This window comes from Salarias fasciatus, chromosome 3 (assembly GCF_902148845.1).
Source record: "Salarias fasciatus chromosome 3, fSalaFa1.1, whole genome shotgun sequence".
NCBI lineage: Eukaryota > Metazoa > Chordata > Actinopteri > Blenniiformes > Blenniidae > Salarias > Salarias fasciatus.
In genome coordinates this window covers 25,471,781-25,499,731 of record NC_043747.1, presented here as the reverse complement: position 1 = coordinate 25,499,731, position 27,951 = coordinate 25,471,781, and the positions used below count along the sequence as shown (strand labels likewise).

The 27,951-nt window shown below is 43.8% G+C and overlaps 1 protein-coding gene across 1 annotated transcript; it reads left to right on the top strand.

Moving 5' to 3' along the window:
* The first annotated feature begins 2,250 nt into the window (after positions 1 to 2,250).
* LOC115381150 (GRB2-associated-binding protein 1-like) lies at positions 2,251 to 20,073 on the top strand. Its single transcript, XM_030082385.1, has 13 exons — positions 2,251 to 2,550; positions 9,103 to 9,231; positions 9,536 to 9,701; positions 9,987 to 10,167; positions 10,871 to 11,523; positions 14,734 to 14,816; positions 15,734 to 15,843; positions 16,167 to 16,462; positions 17,155 to 17,226; positions 18,235 to 18,331; positions 18,555 to 18,684; positions 18,816 to 18,950; positions 19,034 to 20,073. Exons 1-13 carry the CDS (start codon positions 2,476 to 2,478, stop codon positions 19,217 to 19,219), a joined length of 2,313 nt encoding a protein of 770 aa, XP_029938245.1. The 5' UTR covers positions 2,251 to 2,475; the 3' UTR covers positions 19,220 to 20,073.
* The last annotated feature ends 7,878 nt before the right edge of the window (positions 20,074 to 27,951 follow it).

Genomic DNA, 27,951 nt, shown 5'->3' with positions numbered 1-27,951 from the left:
GGAGTCAGATCGTTTTCAACAAGTTGTGTTTTTCAGTGTCTGGATGAAGAGAGAATACATAATCTGGAATTTGTTGGGGCTAAAATAATAATGTTACACATTTCAAAGAAACAAAATAAAACCTTATTCTAGGCTCAATATTAAATTTGAAATATATAATCATTTACAAGCACACCAACCTTTAATCCAGTCTGTTTCTTCTTCTTTCTGCAGCTTCACAGCCTCAAACTCAAGATATACTCTCTCTCTCTCTCTCTCTCTCTCTCTCTCTCTCTCTCTCTCTCTCTCTCTCTCTCTCTCTCTCTCTCTCTCTCTCTCTCTCTCTCTCTCTGTGTGAGTGTGTGTGTGTGTGTGTGTGACATGGTTGACTTCTGCATTCAAATTGTTGAAAGTATCTCTGAGAGGTAATGTTTTAACTAATCAAATACTTTGACTCGATATCATGACGATCCATGTAAATGTGCTTCACTGACTGATGGAACTCTTCACCTCTGTTACAAATATTATTATTATTATTATTATTATTATTATTATTATTATTATTATTATTATTATTATTATTATTATCATTATTATTATTATTATATTATTGTTTTATACTATCAATAAAACAATAACCCAATAAACTTTATTTGTATAGCAGTTACACAAACAGCTTCAATTCAAATCAAGGGATGAGAAAATAAAGTTATTAAATGAGAGGATCAATACGATTGGTACAGAATGGCACGTTTAAAGACCGTGACAGATCAGAAATATCTCAAAGTGAAGAGTGAGGACTTGGGATGGCCTTCGTTAACAGCTGGGTGGAGATTATATCTAACAGGCAGGAGGAGGAGATCCCAGCTGCAGCACTGTCTGCTTCCACAGCGGTGGACAGACGGAGGTCCGAGAAGGAAGAATCACCGTCAGGAGGGATTGACATGACCCACAGGTCGATCTGGACAGACTTATGGTGATGAGCAATGAAAGAAGAAAACCTGTAGTGTACAAACATAGCCACTAGATGGCAGTGTTTCTGTGTCACTGGAGAAATGAGTAACTGAAAGAAAGACCGAGAGAGAGCGAGAGAGCGCGAGAGAGAGAGAGGGAGAGAGAGAGAGAGTAGGAAATTAGAATAGACAAGCAAAGAAAGGTGAATGTAAATAAAAAGGACCAAAGAGTCAAAAGGGTAAAGAGAGAGAGAGAAAGATGGAAAGAAAGACTTATAATTTTAGCATTTACCAACATCCACCTCACAGAGCATCGTCCTCCCTTCAGCATCCAGACTATAGAGCATCTTCCTCCCTATAACATCCAGATTATAGAGCATCTTCCTCCCTATAACATCCAGATTATAGAGCATCTTCCTCCCTATAACATCCAGACTATAGAGCATCTTCCTCCCTATAACATCCAGACTATAGAGCATCTTCCTCCCTTCAGCATCCAGACTATAGAGCATCTTCCTCCCTATAACATCCAGATTATAGAGCATCTTCCTCCCTATAACATCCAGATTATAGAGCATCTTCCTCCCTATAACATCCAGATTATAGAGCATCTTCCTCCCTATAACATCCAGACTATAGAGCATCTTCCTCCCTATAACATCCAGACTATAGAGCATCTTCCTCCCTATAACATCCAGACTATAGAGCATCTTCCTCCCTATAACATCCAGACTATAGAGCATCTTCCTCCCTATAACATCCAGACTATAGAGCATCTTCCTCCCTATAACATCCAGATTATAGAGCATCTTCCTCCTTGATGATTCATCTGAAGTGAACAAAGTGAATATTTCATTCATTTTCAAACTGTTGACAGTTCAGCTAAAGCTAATGCTAACATTACCTTTATAAAAACATCTTAATGGAGCTTATTTGAAACAGTTATGGACTTTATTGATGATAACTGGAACAAAGTAAAGTAAAAAATAAATAACTGCTTGGAAAACCAACAGAGTCACATTGGCTTTGTGTGGTCTCTCTCTCTCTCTCTCTCTCTCTCTCTCTCTCTCTCTCTCTCTCTCTCTCTCTCTCTCTCTCTCTCTCACACACACACACACACACACACACACACACACACACACACACACACACACACACACACACACACACACACAGTCCACACTCACAGGGGGAGTTTCCTGTTGTATGGAGCAAAGGCAGCAGAGTGGGAGGAGTGAGGAGGAAAAGGCAGGAGGGAAGGAATGTCCGAGAGAGAGAGAGGGAGAGCAGGAGGGAGAGGGAGCCTCTCAGACGGAGGTGTGACTCCACAGAGTCAGCAGCTCCTCTCCTCTCTCCTCCAGCTGGAGGTTCAAAAGTAACGGATCCCTGTGAGGCCTGCTCCTCCAGGTGAGCTCTCTGATTGGCTCATCTGGCTCCGTATTGGCTGCCCGCTGCGGTCGGACTGGACCTGTACCTGCCTGGAGGCCCACCTAGTCGAACTCCCATCACTCCCTCCATCCCCCCTGCTGCCGCCAGCCTCAGGATGAGCGGAGCCGGGGAGGTGGTGTGTGAAGGCTGGCTGAGGAAATCTCCTCCGGAGAAGAAGCTGCGGCGTTATGTGAGTAACACACACACACACACAAACACACACAAAACATACACACATGCACACACACTGTTAACAGTCAACACTCACCGTGAAAGTAAGAAACTCTGCTGCACCAAACAACAAATAAGACTTCCATGTACAAAATGAATGAAACTGGCGGAGAACGTATTTATTGAAAAACTGACAAAATGATCAACTTTAAAAAAAGGACTTTCAATGTAATTCCAAACACAAATTGAAAACTGATTTTTTTTTTCAGTTGTATAGAAGACTAGATTTCAAAACACACTAAACTGATGTACTATAATAAAACATCTTCTTTCAAACATCTACAGAAGTTTTGTAAAATCTAATGAGAGAATTGGTCATGTAGTCCAAATCGTTCTTTAGTTGTTTTAATGTTTACTCCACTTTACACACCGAGTCACCCGCTCAAGTTTCATTGTCACAAAAACTGCGTTTACACAACAACGTTTTCAAAACAGAAAACTTTCTTTTTCACTTCCCGTTTGCACGGAGACGATGCTCGCAGTCACTGAAAACTCAACTTTTAAAAACATCTCCCAAGGTGGAACTTTTTTGAATAAATTCTGACGCTGTGGAAACATGGAAAATGCAGCTTTTGGGAAACTCTCCAACTGTTTCCATTTAAATGGTGCAACTTTTCGAACATGCTGCTAGTAGTCACGCTCATCGCAGTGTTGATGCTTATGGCATATTGTTCTCTGCTCTGTGTGTGTGTGTGTGTTTTCCTTACAAAAACAACCAACAGCGCCAACTAGTGGCCCAACAGGCTAACTACATCCTTTTCAGGCATTCTGATGTTTCCATGGAAACGCACACTGTTGTCAAAACGTTTCTGTGTGAACACAAAACTTTTCCGAAAAGATAACAGAGAATAGAGAAGACAAACAGAAGACAGAAGAGGGAGACAGAAAGTGAGATGGTCCCTCACACGGTGTGTGTGTGTGTGTGTGTGTTCTGTCTTTGGTGCGAGACGAGCGTCGGTTAGTCCCTGTAAACAAATCTAAACAGGGGCTGCGAGGCTCACTTTCCAGTAAAGAATCAGCTTAACACACACACACACACACACACACACACACACACACACACACACACACAGACTGCATATCTGGCATACCTTACCAGTGAGTTGAGCTAATCTCATCTCTCCTCCATATTTTCCACCAAACCTCTCTCTCTGTTTCATTTCCTTTTCTTCCCTCAACAAGTGTGGCCTCTGCTCCACTGGAGGGGAAACTGCTGGAAGAAACTCTTCCTTTTGATCTGTAACATGAGCTCCGAAAATACAAAAATCTCCATTTAAGCAGAGTGAAGCGAGTCCAGGTCATGAGGAGGACTGCATTACCCAGAATTCCTCAGTGGCCTGAATGTCCTCTCTCCTGAGAGGCAAGGTTTGGGCCCAGGCTCTGCTCATGATGGTATACACAGCCCGGTGTGTGTACACACACACAGTTGGCCGGCGCAGCTGTGTGTCTACTGTCAACACACACAAACACACACACACACTCCAGAAAGGCACACGAAGAGGCCCGTGTGTGTGTTGGTGTGTTGTCCGCTAAGGATTGGGAGAAAGTTCGTGGAGCGTACTCCGTCACGCACTCTGTGTGTGTGTGTGCGTGTTTGTGTGTTTGTGCGTGCGTGCGTGCGTGCGTGCGTGCGTGTGTGTGTGTGTGGTGTGTGTGTATGTGTGTGTGTGTGTTACGTAATAAACTAATCGCTCTCAGCTGGGTCGGGTTGAGCGAAGACGGGAAGAAGGGGCGGCGGGGGAGGGGCGGGGCTCCCTGCAGATTTAAAAGATTTGGAAAAGTGGGTTGGAGCAAACCCAAGGAGGAGTGATGAGGTAAAGCTCGAGGACAATGAGAACACACACACACACTCACACACCCAAAAGGTCAAAAACAAGCAGAGAAGAGCTGCATGAGAGCCTTTGTTTTCCTTCTCTATCTGTGTCACAGTCCAGATCGGTTTTAGGGCCTAATTACGCGGCGATGATTTCAAGTTAAAATGCAAAAGTTTCGTAGCTTTTTAGGAGTTTTTTTCACACAACAGCGGAGCTCGGACACACGAGTCTCGTTTACACGTGTCCGAAAATCCACCGATAATCAGATTATGAGGTCAAACTGATCAGAAATGTCTTATATGATCAGATCCAATCAGATTGGATCGGAAGCGGTCGTCTACCCCGATCAATAATCCGCTTGGTTCCTCATATAAACAGCCGATCACGTTCACGTCATGACGTGAGCAGAAAACAGGAAGCAGGAATCAGGAGAGTCCAAACCAAGACACGCAGAGAAACAGGACGGTGGTGGAGAAAAACCTTTTAAAGTGGTGTTAAAAACAACTGTTTTCAGTTCAAACACTTGTGAAGAACAGGACCATTAAAAACACAACTTTATGAAAATGGAACAATCCCAGGTCCGCTCAGATCGGAGGGATGGATTCACAGAAGAGGTGAGACGTTTGTCAATCTGCTGCCGATCAGGCGAAGAACAGAGGAGACGAGGAGCCGAAAGGCGGAGAGCTGCTGCTCAGGTCGGCTCGTAGTTTTGATTTGAGGCAGGATGGAGGAGGAAGAGTTATTTTCAATCCATTGTGACTGCTTCCTGCTGGGGTCAGAGGTCAACGGAGGAAACAGGACCGATGGAAACCCGAGTTTCACCTGATGTCAGGAAACTACGTGGGAATGATAAGGGAGTGGATCCACCGAAATTTCACAGAACTGACAGCTAGTTAATAAACTACATTCAATAAGATTGTTCAATTTATATTTTTTTTTTTTAAAGAAATGGGTGAAATAAATAAAAATATTCACAAATAATTTAATTGGCAATTAAAAATGAATACATTGATTATATCAGGAGTTAAAATGAGTAATTTAAAAATTAAAAATAAGGTATGCCAATATACTTTGTATTCTACATTCACTAAAAGTAAAAAAATAAATAAATAAATAAAATGGCCAAAAATATTTGAGAAATGAATAACATAAAAACATTGAAGAATAATGAGGTCTTTTAATGATGATAGAATTAACAGGATGGAAAATTGTTAAAAGATAAATATCACAGAAAAAAACTTAATTCAACAATTTAAAATTTTGCAAATATTCATTGTTTGATTCCTAAAAGACAAAGTATGGACACAGAATGTAATTAAAAAAATTGTAAGCATGTCCATGGAAATACCCAGAGATCATTTCAGGAAGAAAAAGTACAGATTAGTAATTAGAAATAAATAAAATTAAGTATATTAGCTATTTTGAAGTGAAACAATGAATTACTTAACTAATGTAAAAATAAGATGAAAAAGTTTTGAAATAAGATCAGAATTAAACAGTTGAGAAGAAAACTGAAACATGTGTCTCGATAAGAAGCTTCTCCATGAGGTTAGAAGAGACGTCACCAGTTCGGTCAATAATCCAACCCTCTATTCAGGGGGTGTTCAACATAAGGCACCTGGACCAAAACTGTCCTGTAAGTGGTTCCAATCCAGCCCAACAAACCACCAAGCAAACGGTAAATCTTTCACAGAAAACATAGATTTTTTTTTTACCCATTTTTAGTGGATATAGTACAACAGTGAGCTGAGCTAGCTAGCTCGCATTAGCCTCAAAGCCATGCTGTCAGATTGACTTTGTCCTGTGTGATCTTGTCTTTTCTTGTCTCGTCTCCTCAGGCTGCTAAAACTTTGATTTCACCCACCAGCCTCCTTGTCTTGGTCTTAAACGTTGTAGCTCTTGTCTGTTTTCATGTAATTCACGTCTTATTTGGTGGGTAAACACGTCTTCTGCCACCTCTTACCGGCATTTCCTGTTCAGATACTTCCTCTTCCTGTCTGTGTTTGAGGGGACGGGCGAGAGGAAACACACTCGGTGGTATTTTAACTGCCGTGCACTTTGATGGCGTCCAGAGCCAGCGAGGCTCCGGCCAGCGGGGTTTTGGAGGAAGAACTCTCCAGAAGAGAGTCCACTGCTCAAAGTCAGATTCTTCTTTGGTTATGTAAGAAACAACAAAAATACGAAGCCTCACAGAGACACATTTTATTATGGAACAGGTGAACTTCCCTTTCCAAGCGCTGTGTCTGTCTGTCTCCGTCTTGGTACTTCATTTCAGCTTTTTGCTGCATCTTGTCGTGAGTCTTTCGCTGCACTAACATCCAGATTATTGAACCCTTTCCCCCCTCTCGCTGATGTAACCTCAGCTAACATCCAGATTACACAGCTCCTCCCTGTCGGGGTTCATGTTTCAGATTATGTCTGAAAACGCCGTCTGAGTAGATTTTTGGGAAAACGCCATCTTTGCTCTTGCGTGTAGACAAGAGGAGATGGAGATTAACCTCACAGTGTGAGACAGAAGCGTCATCAGCATCATCTGCATTCAACCTGTTTTTTAAGGTAGAGGAGGAAACATCCCTTTCTGTAAGCACCCAGCTCTGTGTGAACGTGGCCTGAATGTGTCTCTTGCTTCAGGCTCCTTGGCTCCACCTCCTTATGTGTGATTGTCGTTCCACCCTGATGACTCTCCCCTGTACCTGAGTGCGTGATCGTCCTCGCCTGGTGGCTGTGGGTTGATAATGGACTGGTTTTGTCTGCTCAGGTTGTCGTTTTCTGTGTTTCTCTGTGTTTCTCGGTCTCTGTGTGGCTGTGTTCCTGGACTTTAGTCCTTGTGTTTCATCGTTTGTTTGGATTGTTTTGGATTACACTCCATTACTTCATTAATCACGAAGACTTGTTGGTTTTTTTTGTTGTTGTTTTTTTTGAATACTTTTTGGGGATTTTTGTTTCACCTTGTTGGTGTTAAATGAGTTTCCATCTATAAAAATGTCTGACTTTCTTCATCTCTGGGCCCAAACAATTTACTTCCTCCACTAACTGATGTAACTTCAGCTGGCTCCATCCAGTCACCATCATCTAATTTCAGATAACATGTTGTTACCAAACCTACAATTTAAGCCCCTTTTCATCATAAACCTGTCTGTCTGTGAAAAATGGTTCTGAATGCAGATGGAAGAAAACATCAAATCTTTTTTTATGGCTTATTGAGTTTCAGTGAAAGTCCTTATGAGGTTAAAACATCTAGCTTCAAGAAGTCAGAATGTCATCCTTCTATGAATCATAGAGCCAAAGACAAAAATTCAGATTTGACATTTTCTTATTGAATATCTGAAGAAGAAAAGACATTCGCTCATCAAACCTCTGCTGATTTCCAGTCAGATAACTTCTGCTTCCTGTCAACTGTGACTCCTGCATGCACAGGCTCATATTGGATTCTTCTCACCTTTAGATGGTCGTCACGTGCGCGCGCTCACTCACACTACGTACACACTGACAGCATACACTTAACACGAGTGGTGAGTTAAGTCTGAAACATGACTCGTCGTCGTGGGTTTGCTCGGGGGAGATGGACTCTTCCCGCCGTGCCGAGGCCTGGTGACGGTGGCCGGGGAGTCGCGTCAGATTTTCAGCAGCTCACTGTGAGCGAGGGAGTGACGGCTGGTTAGCGTTCATGTTCACTGGAGTGGAAAACAGAGAGAAGCCAGGTCGAAAGTCTAAACTCCTGATGTGCTGTCTGTGAACGCTTACATGCTGGTGGACGAAGAATTCCCTTAGTTTGTATTTTCTGAGAACATGAACAGCTGATTGAGACGTTCAAGGAGTTAAATCAATCTGAATTGATAAGGGTCATATTAGAGTTTGAACTCCCCTGGTAGCAGAAAATCATGTGGTATTTAAGTATATATTTTGAAAAGTGGTCAAAATTCAGGTTAAAGAATTATATTTAACAAGAACACAGAGTAGAGTTAGAACGATGTTGCTCAGTAGTTTAAAGGTGCTGTAGGTAGGATTTTGCTAGTCAATGCTAAGTTTTCTGTGTTTTCTTTGGATTAAATGTTAGAGTATCCATTGATAATCCTTTAGGAGTGTAGCACTACCGCGAGGGCGCAGCGTTTCCATCTGTCTCTGTTCTGAGCTGAAAAGGAATCTCGACAGCTCCAGGTATCTTTGACCAATCAGCAGAGCCCCTGAGGCTCTAACCGTGTTTGGTCGAAGGGTGTTCGTCACACGTTCTTGTGGGAGGGGCCTAACTTGTGTAAGGGCGTGATGTCAGAGAAAACAGGACAGGATTGGCTGTGCTGGGTTTCAAATCGATGAATCGGAGATGCTGAATCTTGCCTACAGCACCTTTAACTGCTAAGCATGTAACGCTGAGTCATGCTGCTTGCTACACGCTAAGGGGTTTCAGAGCTCACACACCAGTGATGCTACATGCGACATGCGACATGCTAAAATGTTTCAGAGCTCACACACCAGGATTGCTTTATGCTAAACTTGATTAAACTGAAACTGAAAAGCCTTTATTAGCCCCACAAGGGGAAAATTTACAACATCGCAGCAGCAAAGTGACCGTTTGATCGAAAAATTGTGAAGTTTGTTGCTCCCAGACTGTAAAACCTTTTCTGTTTGAGGTGATTCACATTTTCTTGAAATTTGTCTTGATTTTCTGATAAAGTGAAACACTCCTCTTCTGTCCTCAGGCGTGGAAGCGGCGATGGTTCGTGTTGCGGAGCGGCCGGCTGAGCGGAGAACCCGACGTCCTGCAGTACTACAAGAACCAGCAGTCACGTCGGCCGATCAGGACCATCAACCTGAACCTGTGCGAGCAGGTAAAGAGACGGAGACGTGGTCGCCCAATGGCGGCACTGCTGAACTAGAAAAGAATGGCTATCTTTACAACTTCTTTATTTCCTTCTTTACTATCAAGGACCAATAGGGTTTGAAAGTCTGTCCTTGATTTGGCTTTAGTGTTTTATCTTTTGCACCCTTCCGTACTTGAGTCAAGTTCGTCTTATAAAACAATACATTCTTTTCTGAAAACCAGCTGAAATCCTCATTTTAAAACCACAACCTCACAGGGCACAGATGGCGCCCTCTGCTGGACTACAAATGTCTTTGTGTCCTCTCCCACAGGTCGACGCCGGCCTCACATTCACAAAGAAAGAGCTGGAGAGCAGCTTCGTCTTTGACCTGAGGACGGAGGAGAGGACCTGGTATCTGGTGGCCGAGTCCGAGGAGGACATGAACCGCTGGGTGGCGTCCATCTGCCTGCTGTGTGGCTTCAACCCCACCGACGAGGGTACGGCGGCCATCACTTCATGTTGAACCGTCAGAAATATTCTCTTGGGTTTTTGTTTTTTCTTTGTTGGGACCCATTTGATTCAACTTGAAGAAGTAACAAAAGAACAAGAAGTAAGAAAATCAACATATTAAGTCACAGGAGTCTGAGAAAAAAAAACAAAACAAAAACGAAACAGTCCTCGTTTTCTTCAGAAAGCTTTCCAGTAAATGGTGCAGATTATAGTTCCCCAGCAGGAAGTTACAGAAAGGTTTTCATCCTTCAATCTGCTGTTTAAATTCGCAGTTCCAGTCAGACCTCCCAACTCATCTGCCTCCATCCTTCCAAGCATTAACACCACCGTCGTCTCCACGGTAACGGGGTCAGTCCCGCCCCCTTACGACCCGGTGAGCGTGCGGCACCTGGAGCCGGACGGCGGCCTGGAGGATGATTACCTCTGGCTGTCGCACTGCCAGACTCAGCTCAGGTAAAGGAACAAATGCACACGGAGAGAAACAGAGCTTCGCCGTTGGGTCCATGTTCTCGTCCATGTTTGACACTATGCCGCTGGAGGAACATGTTTCCATGACAACACAGGGGGAATCGCGTTTCCATGACTACGGAGAAAATATTACCTATTTCCCTTATCTATGGGAATGTGAAACCGAGCAACATTTTTGGAAATAATGTCAAAAATGTTTTCTTAACAAGATACCCTGAGATGCCAAAGTATGTGTGTTTGGAATATACCCAAGAAATGTTTTGCAGAACGTTAAACGGTACAAAGATCTGTAATTTGGAGACGAATAGGTTAGTGTGTATTCAAACAGCAATTGTTTCCCTTTTTTTTGTTGAAAGGAAAAAAAAACAGCTGACGGTGAATCAACTAAACTAACCGAGCGGCAGGTTGAGAAGCGTCGGCTCTCAGGACAGAGGATTAGTTATTTGTTTTGGATCACACCCACAGGTTTCCAGCTTTAGTTCATCAGAGCAGCTGGTGAAGAAGCTTCTCTGCCTCCTCAGTCGGAGAGATTTTGACATTTTCCAGCAGCTTCAGTTGGTTTTCGTTCAGGTTTGGTTCTCGAGCTAAAAGACAGTGATCACTGGGTAGTAGGGAGTTATCTGTGACCAAGCCACTCCTCCATTCAGACAGAAGGAACTGTAAGTGCTTCACCTCTGTCGTCCTCCAGGCCTCCTCTGGGTTCCTCCGCCTCTCTTGAAGCCGACTACAACGACAACCTCTACCCTCCCCCCTCCGCCACTTCCTCCTCCTCCTCCTCTTCGTCTTCTTCTCTGCTTCCCAGCAGCCTCCCTCCCGGCCCCCCGGCCTCCTCTGGCTACAGGACGGCACCTTGGACGGTGGCGGGGATGTCGAGCCCCCTCAGCCAGTCTCTAGATGCCGGCGCCACCCCGGACGCCCAGAAACGAGGGGCCAGACCTCGCTGCCACCCGTCCCCTCACCCCAGGAAGCACTCCTTGGACTTCCACCTGCGCCCCGTTGCCATATCTCTCACCGGCGACAAGCACCCGACCACGTGCACGCCGACCGGGTACCAGGTCCCCCGCCCGGCGTCCACGCCCCAGCCGCCCCCGCCCCGCCGCGTGTCGTCCACCCCCAGCGTTGACCCGTCCACTCAGTCGGAGCTCCACGCCGCCACCGCCACTCCTCCCCCACGGCCGCCGAAGCCTTCGGCCGTCTCCTCCCAGGGAGAGAGCTCAGCTGCACGCCCCAGTCCCGCCACGCTTCCCCGAAGCATCTCCGAGCCGGACAGGAAGGATGACGACGATGGAGGATACCTCCCCAGAAGTCACACCATCGTAACGGCAGGGCGCTTGCAAACGAGTAAGAAACAAATCACTTATCTTTCCCTTTTTAAACAAGAGAAAACAGTTTCCCCATTTGGAAAGCATTTATTTAGTGCTTTAACACTGCAGTTCACGATCATCCAATCACACACTGGTGGAGGCATCCAATGCCAGGCACGCAGTTTTAGAGGTTCAGTGTCTTGCTCAATGACACTTTAGCATGTGGACATGGGGAGATGGAGAATCAAGCCAACTTCGTGAGACGACCACTCTGCCAACCGAGCCACAGCCGCCCCATTTTCGAGAAAATGGAAACAGTAGCTTGATAGTAGGGCATGCTACTATTAAAAAACTCTTGAACGTAATCAATCCACATTTATATTTAGGCCCCAGATCAATACAATCGAAGATATAAAATGCAACCTTCTGTTATGCCTTGGGGCTGTGGTGACATGGTGACACTGCTCCAAGATACTGAAAATGCAGCTTTTGAAAAATGCTCAGACCTCTCACCTCTGTCATCATGGAAACGGGGAAATGACACTTTCTGGAAACACTCAGGGGTCGTCTCCTTGTAGATGTAGATGTAGGTAATCCCGGTATTGCGCATTGACACTACAAATAACTGTTCCTCTGCACATGCTCAGTAAATGGACAATCAGAACAATGTTTTCTTCAAGAGTGTCATGACTCCCAGTCCAGAGTCTCCTGGTCCTCATCTATATATTAAATTATTTTCTTAAGTCTCTCAGAACCAGAAAAGCTGTGGACACTTTTATCACTGTGTTTTGTTATAACTCAACATTCTGCTCAGACAACTTGGTGTGGACCTGGCGCCACTTGATATTAGCGTTGTAGCATACTAGATCTTACAGAAACACTTTTGCCCACAAACTCTGCTCTTCTGAAGTACAAATACTTAAGGATTTCCCCACAACCCTAACCCTAACCCTAAAGTACATCTTTATGGATTTTTTTTATGAAAACTGTCTTGTCTTCAGTGCATTCAAGAACAACCAGAAACCTAAGCAAATCTCTCAAATGTTTCTCAAATCTGCTCCCAGAATAATAGTTTTATCTAAGAGCTGTGTGTTTGTTAAGTAGGTCAATGAAACAAACATTTTAATGTCTTTATCTTTTTCTTAATGTTTCAAAAGTGTTGGTAGGAAGCTGGCAGATTCCAGCGCTGCAGTTAAGAGGCTTTGGCCTGCAGAACTGGCAGTACTGAGGGATTGAACCCTTCAGTCTGAAAACAATCTGGACCTGTTTGTGGCACAATGACGTTTACATGAAATGTTTTCAGGTGAAAAACAGAAAACTTTCATTGTTTTGTTTTGTTTTGGTTTTTTTTGGTGTACGGTCCTCAGAGCCACTGAAAAGGCAAAGTTTTCAGCACTTCTGCCATTTCCATGTTAACAGGCATCCTTTTCAGGACGTTGCCATGATTTGCGTTTTATCAGCAAGGTGAGAACTTTGCCCTGAAATTGGCACAGAGAGGGGTTCAGTCTTCAGGAAGAACTCATTTCCTTTTAAGACTGAGCCGAAGTTCACTCAAAAACAAACAGAAAGCTTATATTTTGAGTAGGAGCCTGAATCCGACACACGCCGCTGCCCTCCTACACGCCCGGGCTTGATGCTTCGTGCACAGACGGCTGATTGGCCAACGTCTTAGCAAATACTGTCCCTGCCCATCGACGCTATGAAGCCATGTGTGTCGGGGAACCAGCAGTTGGGCAATGAGGGAGAACAGGCATGTGTTGGAAAAGGCTCCTTTTTTTGTTTTGCCACTCCGTGATGAGACCTCCCACCAGCAGGGTAACTCAAAAGAAAGCTTAATTAATACAAACAGAAAATGTGATGATGATGATAGTCTGTCAATGCAGAAATGTGTGCACGCCATTTAAACAGTGGAGGGCTGAGAAAGACGAATAATAAAGCAAATAACTTGTGTAGATCTGAAATGATTGATGTGGTTAAATTTTATAAGTGCAACAAGTATGATTTTTGGTAATTGGAACTTTATGCAACTGTAGACAAACTATTTGGTAAAAGCTGAGCAACCAGGCCTCTTCTTTATTTTAAAGGTAGCAGATCTCCACCTCTTCATGTGTCGACGTTTACCGAGCATTTGCAACATTTATTTGGTGCTGGTTGAATTATTCATTCCACATTTTGACCACTTCAGCAGTTATAAAGCACTTTACACTGTTAGCCGCGTTGACCCAGTCACACAAACACACACACACACTCAAAGAATGTTGTGTTTTCACCTGTTTCCATGGAGATGGAGACAGACTGTTTTCAAAAAAATCCACCTTGGAAGCTGTTCTCAAAAGATCCTCTTTGAGCACCATTGTTGAGTAAATGACAACCCAAAATGTTCCGTTTTCAGGAGGCCTCCGACGTGGTTCTGCGTCTGTTGCTGTGGATCAAAATGAATCCAGTTAAATGCCGACCTGATAAAATTAGCACCATGTAAACACTTCAGTCCGATCATGTCTGCACCATCAGATTGAAATTTAAATCACATCGGAGGGGATGGTTTAGTTCAGATTTTGATCACATCTTAATCCATGTCAAAGCTTTGAACACGTGTCTGTGGCGTCAGTTCAACGAATGCGAACCGAGCACACACACAAAAAACCGTCATGTGCTCATCTCTTTCTGATTTGCACCAAGAAGCTTTCTTTGATTGTTGCAGTTTAGAAAATATTTTTTCTAAAAAAGGACCACAACCATAGCTCATAACTGTTAATTCTATTTTTGATACTGACGGGCTTCCAGGTTGTGGGGATCTGTGCACATGCATGAAAAGCATTATGGGATTGATCCACTGAAATGAATCATGCCACATCTTGGTTGGAATTAAATTGGTGAAATATTCTGATAACTTTATTTGGTATTCATCACAAGCTGATGTGGTCGTCTAATCAGAAAGAATTCAGTCTAAATGACAAAAAAGAGATGATGTGAAGACCGCTAATGTTTTCCAAAACGTGAGCTCAGCCAGCTGGTGAGGTAAAATACATATATCGTTTGAAGTTGGTTTCCCATTGGACAGTGTGCAACTACACATTCTTGTGCGAGTGGGAGACAGACTTCGACATCAGCCAGCCTCCCCAGTCAAGAGTCAATCTGATTTTTAGGGACAGAAGAAAGTGTACACCGTTCGTCTCTTTGTAGAAGCTGATGTTCAGCAGCGTTCAGTTCCAGGTGGGTGACAGCAGGTCTTCATTCTGTCTTTCAGGCTCCGAGTCGCTCCACGTCCCTCGATCGCTCGCTGACAGAGCCAGCATGTTTGAGTTCAGCGAAAGTTTCAACAGCTACTTTGTAAGTAACTGAAAGAACGGCTCTTATGTCACATTTAATCCTGCAGGCAGTCGGACACAACGTTAAACCTCCTTATTGCAGCGTGTGGAAACACTGAACTCCGGATGGAAATGACAGATATTTACGTCAGTTTAAAAGCATCTGGCTCAAAGGAAAAGACACTCTGCAATAAGAATGAAGGTGAAAAAGTCCCATCAGTGGCACCAGGGGTCATATGTACATCGTTTACTTGTAGAAATGTAGTTACTCTTTATTTTTACCTTGTTTTAAATCAGCCCAGAAATTAAATTGAAAGGAAATGGCTGGAAAGAGGCCTCTGCTTCGTGAAAATCTGTCCTTAGTATTAGCTCATTGTTATATAATTTCAGAATAATCTGTAGCCAATCAGAAGCTGGGCAGGTCTTGGTTTCATCATCTTAGTGAAAGAAAAAAAAATCAGCAATCTTGGCTCGTAGATAGTGCTGAGTGGTGCATCATGGGGGATTGACGTCCGCAGTGCTGACTGAAGATAAGTGGCTCGATGCTGTGGAAACCCTGGACGACACCACCGGTCCTAAAACCCATTTAACACCTGGGAGGATTTTTCACACAGGAAGTCTCGGCATTAAATAAGACTGCCTGACAAAATATGAACTTTTCTCTGTTCATGGGTTCATTTTTTTTCCTGCTTGCTTGTGCTGAAACTAATAGGAAAATACCAGTTTTGCTTTTAAGACCAGGAAAATGAAACCTTTGATTTTCACATCTGAGTCTCATCTGCCTCTGCTATGCCCTGGTCCATCGTTACTAAAACTATTGTGAGACGTCAAGAGTGAATTCATAAAAAAAGACAAGTTTGAACATCATGATGGCCATATCTCTGATCTGTCCAGATCTACAAGTGAGGAAAATGTACTTTTCACCCCCCTCCCCCTCAGTTTAATAAAGGTATGGTACCCCTGGGCAGCGTCTGCTCTGAAGACGACGACGTGGATGAAAACTACGTTCCCATGAGCGCTGCCACCACCGAGCCGCCTGTCGCGTCACGGTGAGTGGAAAATGTTATCAGACACACTCTGCTCTCATTCGGAAACCGTTGATTTCTTTCATTATTATTTGGAGAACACTCATTTTTATACTTCGAAATCACACATGTCCATACTGACTTGACTTGTGCAGAAGATTTCAAGACATTCAGAAAGTCTTCTCCCGTTTTAGGGAAAGAACAATGAAACAGTTTCAGTGACTGAATGTGGTCGAGGGTTAGAATCCAACACCAGCTCCAGAAACAAATGGTTTTCAGTTATCCATGAAAGTACCGACTAGAAACTGAAAGGCAGATATAATAAAAGGGTTCTCCCGTGTGTGCAGAGGGCCTCCGCCTCCTCCCTCGGACCCCCCGGTTCAGCTCCAGGATGGGAACTACGTCCCCATGACCCCGCTCACCCCCTCCCTGCCCACCCACGCCGCCCACACGGCGGGTGACACGGCGTCCCTGGGGAGGCAGGTGCCCCCTCCCGCCCACATGGGCTTCCGCACCTCCCCGCTGACCCCCGTGACCCCCGGGACCCCGCCGCCCCGCAGGAACACCGGGAACGCCGTGCGGGGGGGCGACGTGGAGGCCACGCCCCCTCCGATTCACCGCAACCTGAAGCCGCAACGTAAAGGTCAGACGCTTCATCAGGAAGAGTCTTTTTCTGGACTGTTGTTCATTATTTTGATGGTAGTTTGATGTTTTGATGGTAGTTTTGTGTCCAGTTGTGGTCCTTTAATGTCTCTTCAGATTGTGCGTCTCTGTCTTTCTGTGCCAGTTTACTGTCTCTCAGTTGTGGTTTTGTGTTTGTCTGTGGTTGTTTTATGTCTGTTCCTGGTAGAATTTGTGATACTGTGTTGTAGTTTTATGCAGATTTGTGGTAGTTTTATGAAGATGCATTGTGGTTCTCTTCCATTTATCGTAGTCTTATGTTGTGTTGTTATTTTGGGTCTTTTTTAGTTTTCTAACAGTTCAGTTTTTTTTTTGGTTTTTTTTTTTACATTTTTGTAGTTTTTTTGTTTCTGTTTTGTGTCTTTCTGTTGTTGTGTTGTGTCTGTTTGTGGTATTTTATGTTAGTTTATATGTTTCTGGCAGTTTCTTTTTGTTTTGGAGCTTTGTGTATTTTGTTGTGGTTTTTTGTTTGTACTAATTTTATGCTCTGTGTTGTAGATTTGTGTCATTCCACTGTGATTTTGGATGTTTGTAGTAGTTTTATTTGTTGCTGTTTTAGGTTTATGTTAGTTTTATAATTTTGGTTTATAGATTTGTGTCTTTCAGTTGCAGTTTTTTGGTCTATTTGTCGTAAGTTCATGTCTTTGTGTGCAGGAGTGTGTGTGAATCAGCCTGCAGAGAGAAGCGACAGTCAGACAGCTGGAGAGGCGTCACACAAAACCAAAGGTACAAACACTTCTGTTAAGACCCTCCTCTTTTATTCAGTCACTTTTAACTCCTTTTCGGCCTTTTTTGTTTGACTTTAATCGAGCCTCATCTGACTTTTAGCCCATTCTGTATCAGCTTCATGAACTAACTCCTATTTATGCCAATATTCATGTGACGTTTGTCCCATTTTATGTTACTTTGTTCCGTATTATATTTGGATAATTGTACTTTGATTTCTGTCAAATTTACCAATTTTTAGAAACATAGAGCGAATAGTTTTCTATTTTTCTTATCTTATATGATTATTGACTAACCTTCTGGCAAACTATCTCTTTTATAGCACCATGTGTGACTCTCAGCTTATTTTAATAACATTTTGATCATTTTATACATCGCTGTCAACTCTTAGTTTTTTTGACTCACTTTCCGTTCATTTCTGTCATTGTCAGCTTTGTTTTCATCACATTTAGCTCATTTTGTGTTCATTTTAGTTCATTCTGCATCATTTTTAGTTATTATAAGCTTCTTTTAGAGATATTTACTTAACCCTTTCATCTTTGTCATTCTTTTTTCCTCATTTAGTTCATCTCTTTGTCACATTCTGTTAGTTTAACATCATTTTCAGCTCTTTTTAGCCACATTCAGCTTAAAGTTTTTGTCACATTCCTATATTCCTGTTTTTTAAGGCTCACGTGCCTCAACATTGACTGAGTAGATTTTCAAATGATTGCATTTCCTTTATTTGGCCTTTCAGCCGGTCACAGGTTGAATTATTTACCTGCTCCCACTTTGCATCGCTACAGGGTGACAGGAGCTGAGCTGCAGCTTAAAGAAACCTTCACATGAAATATTGATCCACCACTACAATGTTTCTGTCAAACAACTTCTTTACCCCGTTCTGCTCTTTAATCTCAATGCTTTTTCTTGTAAAGTAGTTGTTCTATCTTTTTGTTGTTCATGTGGAATTTTTTATGTTTGTTTACTTAATTCCATATTAAAAGTGACGTTTTTCCGTTTGTCCACCAGTGAAACCGGCTCCCCTGGACATCAGCACCGTGCCTCAGGACTGGCAGGAAGTCCCGCCCCCTGTGCGCTCCCCTGTGACCCGGACCTTCACCAGAGAGTAAGAGAGAGAGAGAGAGAGTGTGTGTGTGTGTGTGTGTGTGAGTGTGTGTGATGTGTGTGTGTGTGTGTGTGTGTTTGTCCAGAACCAGCTGAGCTGTGGCGCCCTCCTGTGGTGCAGAGCGATGCTGCAGCCTGTTGTTGGAACTCAGCAGACGCTCTGCCGGGTTTTTCAGTAACGTTGAGCCACATTGTGTGTACTGACGGCCTTCACCGTGTCTCAGCCCGTCCAGTCGCCGCACGGCGAGGCCGACCTCGGGCCAGAGCTCCTCCCCTTCCTCCGACTCCGACGACCCCGACGAGAACTACGTCGCCATGACGACCTCCAGCCTCAGCTTCAGCTCCGAGGAGCCGGTAAGACTCTCCGCCTTCACTCTGATACACGACATCAGCTGGTAGAGTGGCTCGTCCTTCACTCTGGGGGTTGATGGTTCGACTCCCGATCCTCTAAACCCCAAGTTTTGAAGCAGTGTGTGTGTTTGTAGTCTCTGAGGCTGATGCTGCACCGTGCCTCCGAGGGCGGAGTCAGCAGCCCGATGCTCAGACGAGCCAGAAGCGACAAGCAGGTGGAGTACCTGGACCTGGACCTCCACACCGGGCGCTCCACCCTGAGCAGACAGGTGCTTAACATCTCCCTCACTCACGATAATAACAGTAAAGTGAGTTGATTAAAGTTACACAGCAGCATGTTTTCTGTTGCCAGAAACGCGGCACAGCCGAAGGCGGAGCGGGCGACAGCGAGCAGACCGGGTCGGGCGAGGAACGTGCACGAGGCGAGCGCACGCGTGTGGACTACGTGGTGGTGGACCCCAAAAGGACCAAGGCCCTGAGGAACACCAGAGAAGCATGGCATGATGGGAGGATGTCCACGGAGAAGGAGAAATGCTAGGAACTCACACAGATGAAAAAAGACTAAAACAAGTTCTGTAGACTCCTCCAGCTCAATTTCCTCATGTTGAAAAGATGCTTTGGAGCAAAGAGCGAGAGGAAAAATGTCTGAAATGTGAAGTGGAGTGATTGTAGGTCAGTTCTCCTTGAAGTTCTTCTGAAGATCCTGTGGTTTCTGACAAATCCCTGTAAAAAGCAGAGCTGTGAGTGAACCTTGCCTATAAAGTAAACTCGGGATCCTCAGCTGCCCGTGTTTCAATCTCTAACTGAAGACCACCTCCAGCTGCTGTTGTGATCGCTCTTGAGTACAAATGAAAGCATCACACTGTATTCAATTTACAGAAACACACTAGCTTCACACACACAGCTGGACTCGCACTATGGATAAATGAAATGGACTAAAACACTTCGAAGCACGATGAAAATGACAAAAAAACACTTTTTTTGCCAGCATGTCACATGTGTGAACAGCCACATTGGAATCTTAGCTGACGGTACTTTAAATTGTTTTAGTTCCAGCTCGGAATGAAAGCGGCAGGGCTTTTGAAAGATATGCTCCCAAAATACTCAAACCATTTGGAATTCCAACCCTTTCTAGGGCTTTTAGACCTTTTGGACCTTTACAGTAGAAATTCATCTTGAGGACAGTTACCCTCTACACATCGTGTTTCCTGCTGAATTTGTGATAAAGATATTGAACTGTGGATTAAATCACTTCTTCTGATGATTAACTCCTAAATTTTCCAATGAAGTCGTCCTACAATGAGTCATTTTTTAATCAAATCTGTGATTGATGTAATCTGTTACTGCTGAATAATGTGATTAGATTCTAAATGAATAAACACTACATCACTGTCGGGTCTTCAGCGTCTTCCTGATGTGACACGGTGCCCTATGAGCCATAATCGGTTCAATTAATTGAGTGCAGCTGGTCGGGTAGTGATCGTCCCTCCCAACGCCCCTACAAGGCCGAGTGTGTCGGTTCAGCTCCGTTTGGCCACGTGATTGTCTGTCTCACTGCAGCGGGGAGACAACATGGCGTCTGGTGTGTGTTTGTCAGCTGTACTGCAGTGAAAATGAATGACAGTTGATGTGTTGAAGTAAAATCAAACAACAATAAAAGCAACACAAACTACTTCAAACTAATTTATTTAAATGTACACTTACTCACTGATATTTTAATCTGTCTGAACTGGGTGAATATAGTCTTTTGGTGTTTTCTAAGGGGCAGTATTGAGTTGAAACTGATTCATTTACACTTCCACCTCACTCCAGCTGAGCCTGTTTTCACTGAAATAGCCACAGTTTTAACTTTGGAATTTAGTTTCTTCCGAAATTTTTGCGTTTTGAAAAAACAACTGAACAACAGATTTGAAAAGGAAAATTGCGCTTCAGTTTCCCTGTTTGAGGAGAATTCTGACTGAAATAATCACTTCTTATGGTTATATCTGAACTCAAGCAACTGATTTTAGCACAGTCAAAATACCTTTTGTTCACTTTAGGAGTGTTTTTAGTTCACATTAGGTTGGACTATCATCTCTCTGTGAATTTGTATCCTGCAATACCGGTATTTTAATGGCATTGTCTTAATAATACCACTGTGAAATATGTGTACAGTGAGCAGCCTTTAAGTCAAATGGCTGGTCATGTAGATATTGATTCACTGTCAGTATTTTCTGAGCTCAGTCACTGATCAATACTGATAAACTCTGTAGTGAGTGTTGAAATGACTAAAAGTGTGACTTTTAAACATACACTGTGTAAATATGATATTGGTCCAAATGATCATAATGCTGATTTGTGATCAGGTCATAATCTGAGGTATCCGGCCTCAGTTTTTTTTTTTTTTCAGCAAAGACTTGGGAAAGTGAAGAAACCTGGAATCTTTGTCATGATCATTGTTATTGCAGATTATGTCCACTAATCTTTCCTCATTTCATCATCGCAGAATGTCTGTAAGGAGGATCAGCAGTAAGCTCCTCATTCAGGATGGTGACGTTTAGTTCATGAAGGAGGAGCTGTGGAGGCTCCAGAGGAGCTGATGGTGTCGACCCAAGGCGACTGGATTACCTCAGTAAACTAAAATGTGAAGAACTTGCTTTCGTTGTTGCTTTTACAGTGGGATTATCAGCTCTTGCTCTCTCTTGCTCTCTCTCTCTCTCACTCGCTCACGCACACATACACACACAATGCACTATAATATAAACTTCATCACTCACCTTCAACTTTGTAAAAAATATTGGAAATATTTTTCAATTTTGCACATTCTTTCAGTTCATATTTGTTGTTACATTCCTTAATTCTCTACATTATTCCTTAATACATACATTATTTGCATTTTGTGCCTCTTGTGTTTTCTCCTGACTGTCTCAGAGGAGCCTGTTGCGACTGCCTCTCTCCCTCTATGTGACCAGCAGTCATCTCTCTTATTCCTGAGCAGGATAAAAACCCTCTGGAATGGAGCTCGTATCACTTAAGTCTAGAAAGTGAAATGATCTCCCAGCTGGTCGTCTGGAGATGATCTTACCTTCAGTTGAAGCCGAGGACCAGACTGTCAGGCTGTCATTCATTTTCTCAGGTGTTTATCTTATATTCTTTATGGTTCCACTCTACCCGGTGTTCTTGATGTGGAGAAAGCTTCACATGGGTTGGAGTGGGACTATGGGCTCTTTTTTCTTAAAGCAATACTTCAACATTTTGGGCAAATTGGCCCATGTAATTCCTTAGTCATTTCGAACAGCATACTTACTTTTTCTGTGAGGGCGAGCTGTTGTTTATTCAGAGGCGAGTCGGGGAAGTTTTTCAGGACGGACACAATGGAAGTGAATGGTATTTTTGTTCCCCCTCGTCAAACTCATCAGATACACAATCCAACAACCCCAAAACACTTTGGTGGACACGTTATAATCCGCACATTCACTACGCTGTGGAACACCAACAAATAATATTGTAGCGTTACGACACTGAAGCAAATACTTGTCACGCCCCGTGCCCCTCCAGCCTTGTGGGGGCGCTCTGGACTGGTTTTGGTTTTGTTTTCCCCATTTTTACATGCCCTGTCTCTCCTGCTTGTCTGTTCCTCATGTTCTCCTGCCTGGTCTCCTTCCTCGTTAGCGCCCGAATGTGCCTCACCTGTGTCTGCCTTATTTAAAGCCTGTATCCCTCACTTGTCCTGGTCGGTTCGTTGTGTGTGTTGTCCGTGTCCCTGCCCGCCCCTCAGCTTGTTTGCGTTCCTGTTACCCTGCTTTTCTGGACAGTAAACCAGCTCAACTCTCTCTGACTGCCTGCGTGTGGGTCCTCCCTCCTGCACACGTGACAATACTGGGAACTACTTTTTCTTTTGAAATCACTACGCCCAGACGCCATGTTTAGTAAGTAGTTCCGTCTTAGCAATCTTCACATAAACAACTCAATCTGGTAATTTTGCATTAATATTTCACAGCGTAGTGAATGTGCGGATTATAACATGTCCTCCAGAGTGTTTTGGGGTTGTTGGATTGTGTATTTGATGAGTTTGACGAGGGGGAACAGAAGTGTAGAGGTCGAGGGGAATGCTTACAAAACAAAGACGTTCTGTTATTAAGACACAAAAAAAAGAAGAAAGAAAGGAAAACTCTTGGCTGAAGCTTCTGTTATTGGGAGAGAAGTCCACAAATCAGAATCAGTTTCTGTGAGCTGGTTTCAATAGGTGACAACTCGAGAGCTGTCGAGCTCTTCGATGGATAGTCCTGAACCACATGATTTCCATCCTAATCAGAATGAATATTTAGACTGTATTTTTCTAGTTTGACTGATATATATTCAACATTTACCCTGCAGCCTAATTTTTATACCAGTTTTCTAAACACACAGCGAGTCGACTGCCCACTGACACACCAGTAATGAAGAGGCAGCAGATTTATCTCTTTTTATTAACTGAACAGTATTTCTCATTTCAAAATATAACGGCACATATTTAGAAGGCTAGGAGGAGGATCCCTGTTTTGATGCTGACCTCAGCTCTTCACACTCCACCGCTGACAATCTGCAGATCCTCTGCTGGTTCCTCTGTCACTCACTGCTGGATGAAGCTCTGCTCTCAGTTCTTCCAGCTGCAGAGAGAAGAGAGGAGATGATCAGAGTCTCTGTGAAGCAGTGAGGACTTCAGTCCTGTTCAGAGCAGCAGTCAGCAGCTCAGAGCTCATGAAGGACCACCACTGTCACACCAACACAACAAGCCTGTGGCTCCTCTGATTGGCTGACTGTGTGTCCTCTGCTGTCCAATCCTGAAGCTGCTCAGCGTTCTCCTCTCACAGCCTCACTGAGAGTCAAACACTGGATCTTTGTTCTCACACTGACTGTGTTTAGTCCAAACCTGCTGAAAGCAGCATGGACTCACTCCAACCATCTACTGACCTCAGACCCTGCAGGCTGCAGTCTGGACTCTGCTGAAGATCAACCAGCTGCTGCAAATCTGGATCAGGTACATAGTTTTTCCACAGGTCGAGCTCCTTCAGATGGGAGGGGTTGGACTTCAGAGCTGAGGCCAGAGAAGAACAGCTGATCCTTGACAAACCGCAGTCCTCCAACCTGAATAAAGTGAGAAAGCAGCAGAATCAATGAGGAGGAACCAATCAGATGTGTTGATGGAGAAATGAGCAGCTCCACATTACTGAGTCCTGATCAATGAGCTGTTCTGTTGTTGTGGATCTTCATCACACACATCATCCACATGTCAGCACAACATTCACACTCCTCCTCATGTCCACACACACCAGCCAGCTGCTGCTGAGCTCAGTCCACTCTCTCACTGCAGGATCAGAGTCTCAGATCACAGCTGCTGACAAACATTTCTCCTTCTACAACAGGAACAGACAGTCAACTGACCTCAGAGTCTGCAGATGACAGAGTGGACTCTGCAGAAAACCACACAGCTGCTCAACTCCTGAATCCATGAGCCAGTTGTCACTCAGGTCCAGATGTTCCAGATGTTTCAGGAGGGAGGGGTTGGACTTCAGAGCTGACATAACAGCATAACAGCTGATCTCTGACAACCAGCAGCTCTCCAACCTGAATAAAGAGAGAAAGAAGTGAAATTAGAGGACAGAGTTTGATGTTGAAGTCATTGAGAGCTGAAGAAGGTTCAGACTGGAAGAGTTTAGAAATGTAAAGTTTAAACAGCTGAAGCCACCAGGAGGAGAAGAGCTCTCATCAATATGCTGCGGCGCTCAGTCCTCTGTCTCTCCAACATCTGCATGTGACATGCATACAAATACATGCACGATCATACAATCACATAGACATATTCAGATGAGTTTTGATGAGTTTTGTTGTTTTTCTTCTGGAAATGTAAACAATTTTTTATGTTGTTCAAATGTGAATATTTAATCTCAACTTCTGAAGAGCTGCAAATCCTTCAACATTGGTTTGCTGAATATTTTCTAACTTTCACTCTAAATCTTAGTTGAAATGAGGAGTTAATCCTGCCGAGATGACACTGACCGTTGTCCATTTCTTCTTGCAAAGGGGGTTGCACATCTGAGGAACTGAAAGAGGAACGACAGTTCTTCTTCTCTCTGATTTGATCTTCATTCTTTTGGAACACCAAACAGAAGTGGAGTCCAGTGGAGGACATGTCAACAGTTAAGGTGTCTGGACAGAAAGCCATGCAGTGTGATGGAGCGGCCTATCACTGAGTGCACACTCCCCGTTTCACCACACCTGTGCAACAACCTCACCATGATCCCTCCCGAAAACAGTTCAGCTGAGGTTTCACACTCCACAGCCCTACTTCTTCACATCGGCTCTCATACCATGGACACTACAGACGACAGACTCACCAGACGCTGTGTTGCTGCAACGCTTCACTGAGACAGACATCCACCTCTCCAAACCGAGGTGCTCCTACAGGCACAGCCTCATTGGGACGCTGGGCGAGAAAATGACCACCTGACCAGCTGCATTGGATTTTCGTACTAATTATTTATATTTTCTGTTATTTAAGTGTTTAATATGATCTGGCCAAGTAGGAGGGGCTTATCAAATATAAAGCCAAATTTCCACAGCACCTCTTTTGGCGGTGTGGTATGATACAGGACGGTTTGTTGTGCATTTCCACTGAGAAAAGTTGTGGATTGAACCCAAAGGCCTGTGCTCAACCCAGACCACATTCCGGTTCACTTTGGGCTGAGCAGAGCCGCTGAGGAGCGACTGCTGGAGAGCGAAGCGCCGTGATGTGGATGAGTCATAATTTTCTCCTGCTAAATTCAGATAAAACAGAAGTTATTTTATTTGGCCCAAAACACCTGAGGGAAAAATGATTTAATCAAATACTGACCCTAGATGGTGTTGCGTTAAAGGTGCTGTAGGCAGGATTCCGCATCTCCGCCATCTTGCTTAGGGTTACCTAAGCAAGATGGCGATTTGACCCATCTAAGATGGCGATTTGAAACCCAGCACAGCCAATCCTGTCCTGTTTTCTCTGACATCACGCCCTTACGCATGTTAAGCCCCTCCCACAAGAACGCGTGACGAACGCCCCTCAACCAATCACGGTTAGAGCCTCATGGGCTCTTCTGATTGGTTGAAGATACCTGGAGCTGTCGAGAGTCCTTTTCAGCTCAGAACAGAGACAGATGGAAACGCTGCGCCCTCGCGGTAGTTCAATTATGCTACACTCCTAAAGGATTATCAATGGATACTCTAACATTTAATCCAAAGAAAACACAGAAAAATTAGCAGTGACTAGCAAAATCCTGCCTACAGCACCTTTAACTCCCAGTAACACTGTGAGGAACCTGGGAGTGATCTTTGACCAAGACTTATCCCCACTCCCACATTAAACAGGTCTGCAGGTCCTCCTTCTTTCACCTGGGTAATATTTCTAAAATCAGGAACATGCTGACTCAAAGCGATGCTGAGAAATTAATCCATGCATTTGTTACCTCCAGAGTAGACTACTCTAATTCTTTGTTATCAGGGGGCCCCAATAACTGCCTAAAAAGTCTCCAACTCGTTCAAAACGCTGCAGCAAGAGTTCTCACAAGAACCAGTAGGAGAGATCGTATCACCCCAATATTAGCTTCCCTTCACTGCTTCCCATTAAATCTAGAATAGAATTCAAAATCCTCCTCTTAACCTATAAAGCCCTGAACAACCAGGCCCGATCATGTCTTAAACAGCTGTTAGTCCCATACTATCCCAGGAGAACACTTCGTTCTCAGAGTGCTGGTCTGCTGGAGGTTCCCAGGTTCTCTAAAAATAGAACAGGAGGTAGAGCCTTTAGCTATCAGGCTCCTGTTATGTGGAACCAGCTCCCAGTGTCTGTAAGGGAGACTGACTCAGTCTGCTTTAAGACCAGGCTGAAGACCTTTCTATTCAATAAAGCTTAGAGTTAGGGGTCGCGTCCTCTCTCTCTGTCTCTCTCTCTCTCTCTCTCTCTCTCTCTCTCTCTCTCTCTCTCTCTCTCTCTCTCTCTCTCTCTCTCTCTCTCTCTCTCTCACTCCCTCTCTCAACTATTATGTAACTGTTCTGTAAGGTAGTGTTGGGAAAATTAGTTGTGGATTTATTGTATAAATCTGTGAACCTTGATTTGATTTGATTTGATTTATTTGGATCCCCATTAGCATGGCAATGCCAAAACTATTCTTCCTGGGGTCCATACAACATCTTCACAATGTGTCAAAGCAGCCACATTATCTACAAAACAATCCATATACAAATTCCAAAAACAAAAACACAAAAAAATACATAACACAACAACAAACAAACAATACAAGACCGCTCCCAGGTCAGCAGAGATACACAACATTCACATATCATATCTATGTAGATCCACACATATTATGCACATTGGTCACACAAAAACTCAAATCTCTTTTTCCCTTTCATCTTACACCTAAACACCCTTGAAGCAAAAACCCTGATGTAACAATTAAAATTCAAATCAGATTTGAACCTGTGTCCACTTCAATGGAAATAAAATGATCTCTCCCTCTTTCTCTCTCTCTTTCCACTGTGGGAGACCAAAAAGTCAGAACACCAAAACCCTGGACGAAGAGGCTGTCTCTTAGGTGGACTAGAGCTGTGCTTGAGGGATCGCAGACAGAACATCAATTGTGGCTGATCCATTGAGACAGGCTGGATTCAATGGGTGCATTCAATTCTAATCGGGCATCAAACAAAACAGCTGCTCCACTGATTAATTGAGGAAACCTGGACCCATTGGGTGTAAGCGTTTACTTAACCCCGGGTTCCTACCATGTGGAACCAGCTCCAAGTTCTGCTCCTTTCCCTTCTTCCCATGTAATTTCATTGTAATTTCATTGTATTTCTACATGTCATTGATGATTGTTCCTCTTGTAGCCTATGTACTCTGTGTTTATATATGAATTGTACGTAGATACAAGAAACTGTTTGTCCTATCTCCTTCTCTTTCTGTCCCCTCACCCCAACCGGACAGCAGAAAGCCGCCACCTCTGAGCCTGGTTCTGCAAAGGTTTCTTCCTGTTAAAAGGGAGTTTTTCCTTTCCACAGTCGCTTATGCTTGCTCATGTGGATCTGTTGGGTTTTCTCTGTTAAAGTGTCTAGAAACGACTATGTTGTAATTGGCACTTCATAAATAAAAGCTGAATTGAATTGAATTGAATTGAATTGATGTCAGCTACCTGCGTCCTTCACAACCCATCTGCATTCAAACCGTGCTGACTGCAGTGGGGACACGGACCAGAGAAGCAGTTCACAGACGCATACTGT

What these genes read in the sequence shown, in the direction of transcription:
- LOC115381150 (XM_030082385.1), top strand. Translation starts at nt 2,476, where the DNA reads ATGAGCGGAGCCGGGGAGGTGGTGTGTGAAGGCTGGCTGAGGAAATCT. An exon ending in ACCCGGACCTTCACCAGAGA is followed by an intron (nt 18,332 to 18,554) that starts GTAAGAGAGAGA and finishes ACCGTGTCTCAG; the next exon opens with CCCGTCCAGTCGCCGCACGG. An exon ending in GCTTCAGCTCCGAGGAGCCG is followed by an intron (nt 18,685 to 18,815) that starts GTAAGACTCTCC and finishes GTGTGTTTGTAG; the next exon opens with TCTCTGAGGCTGATGCTGCA.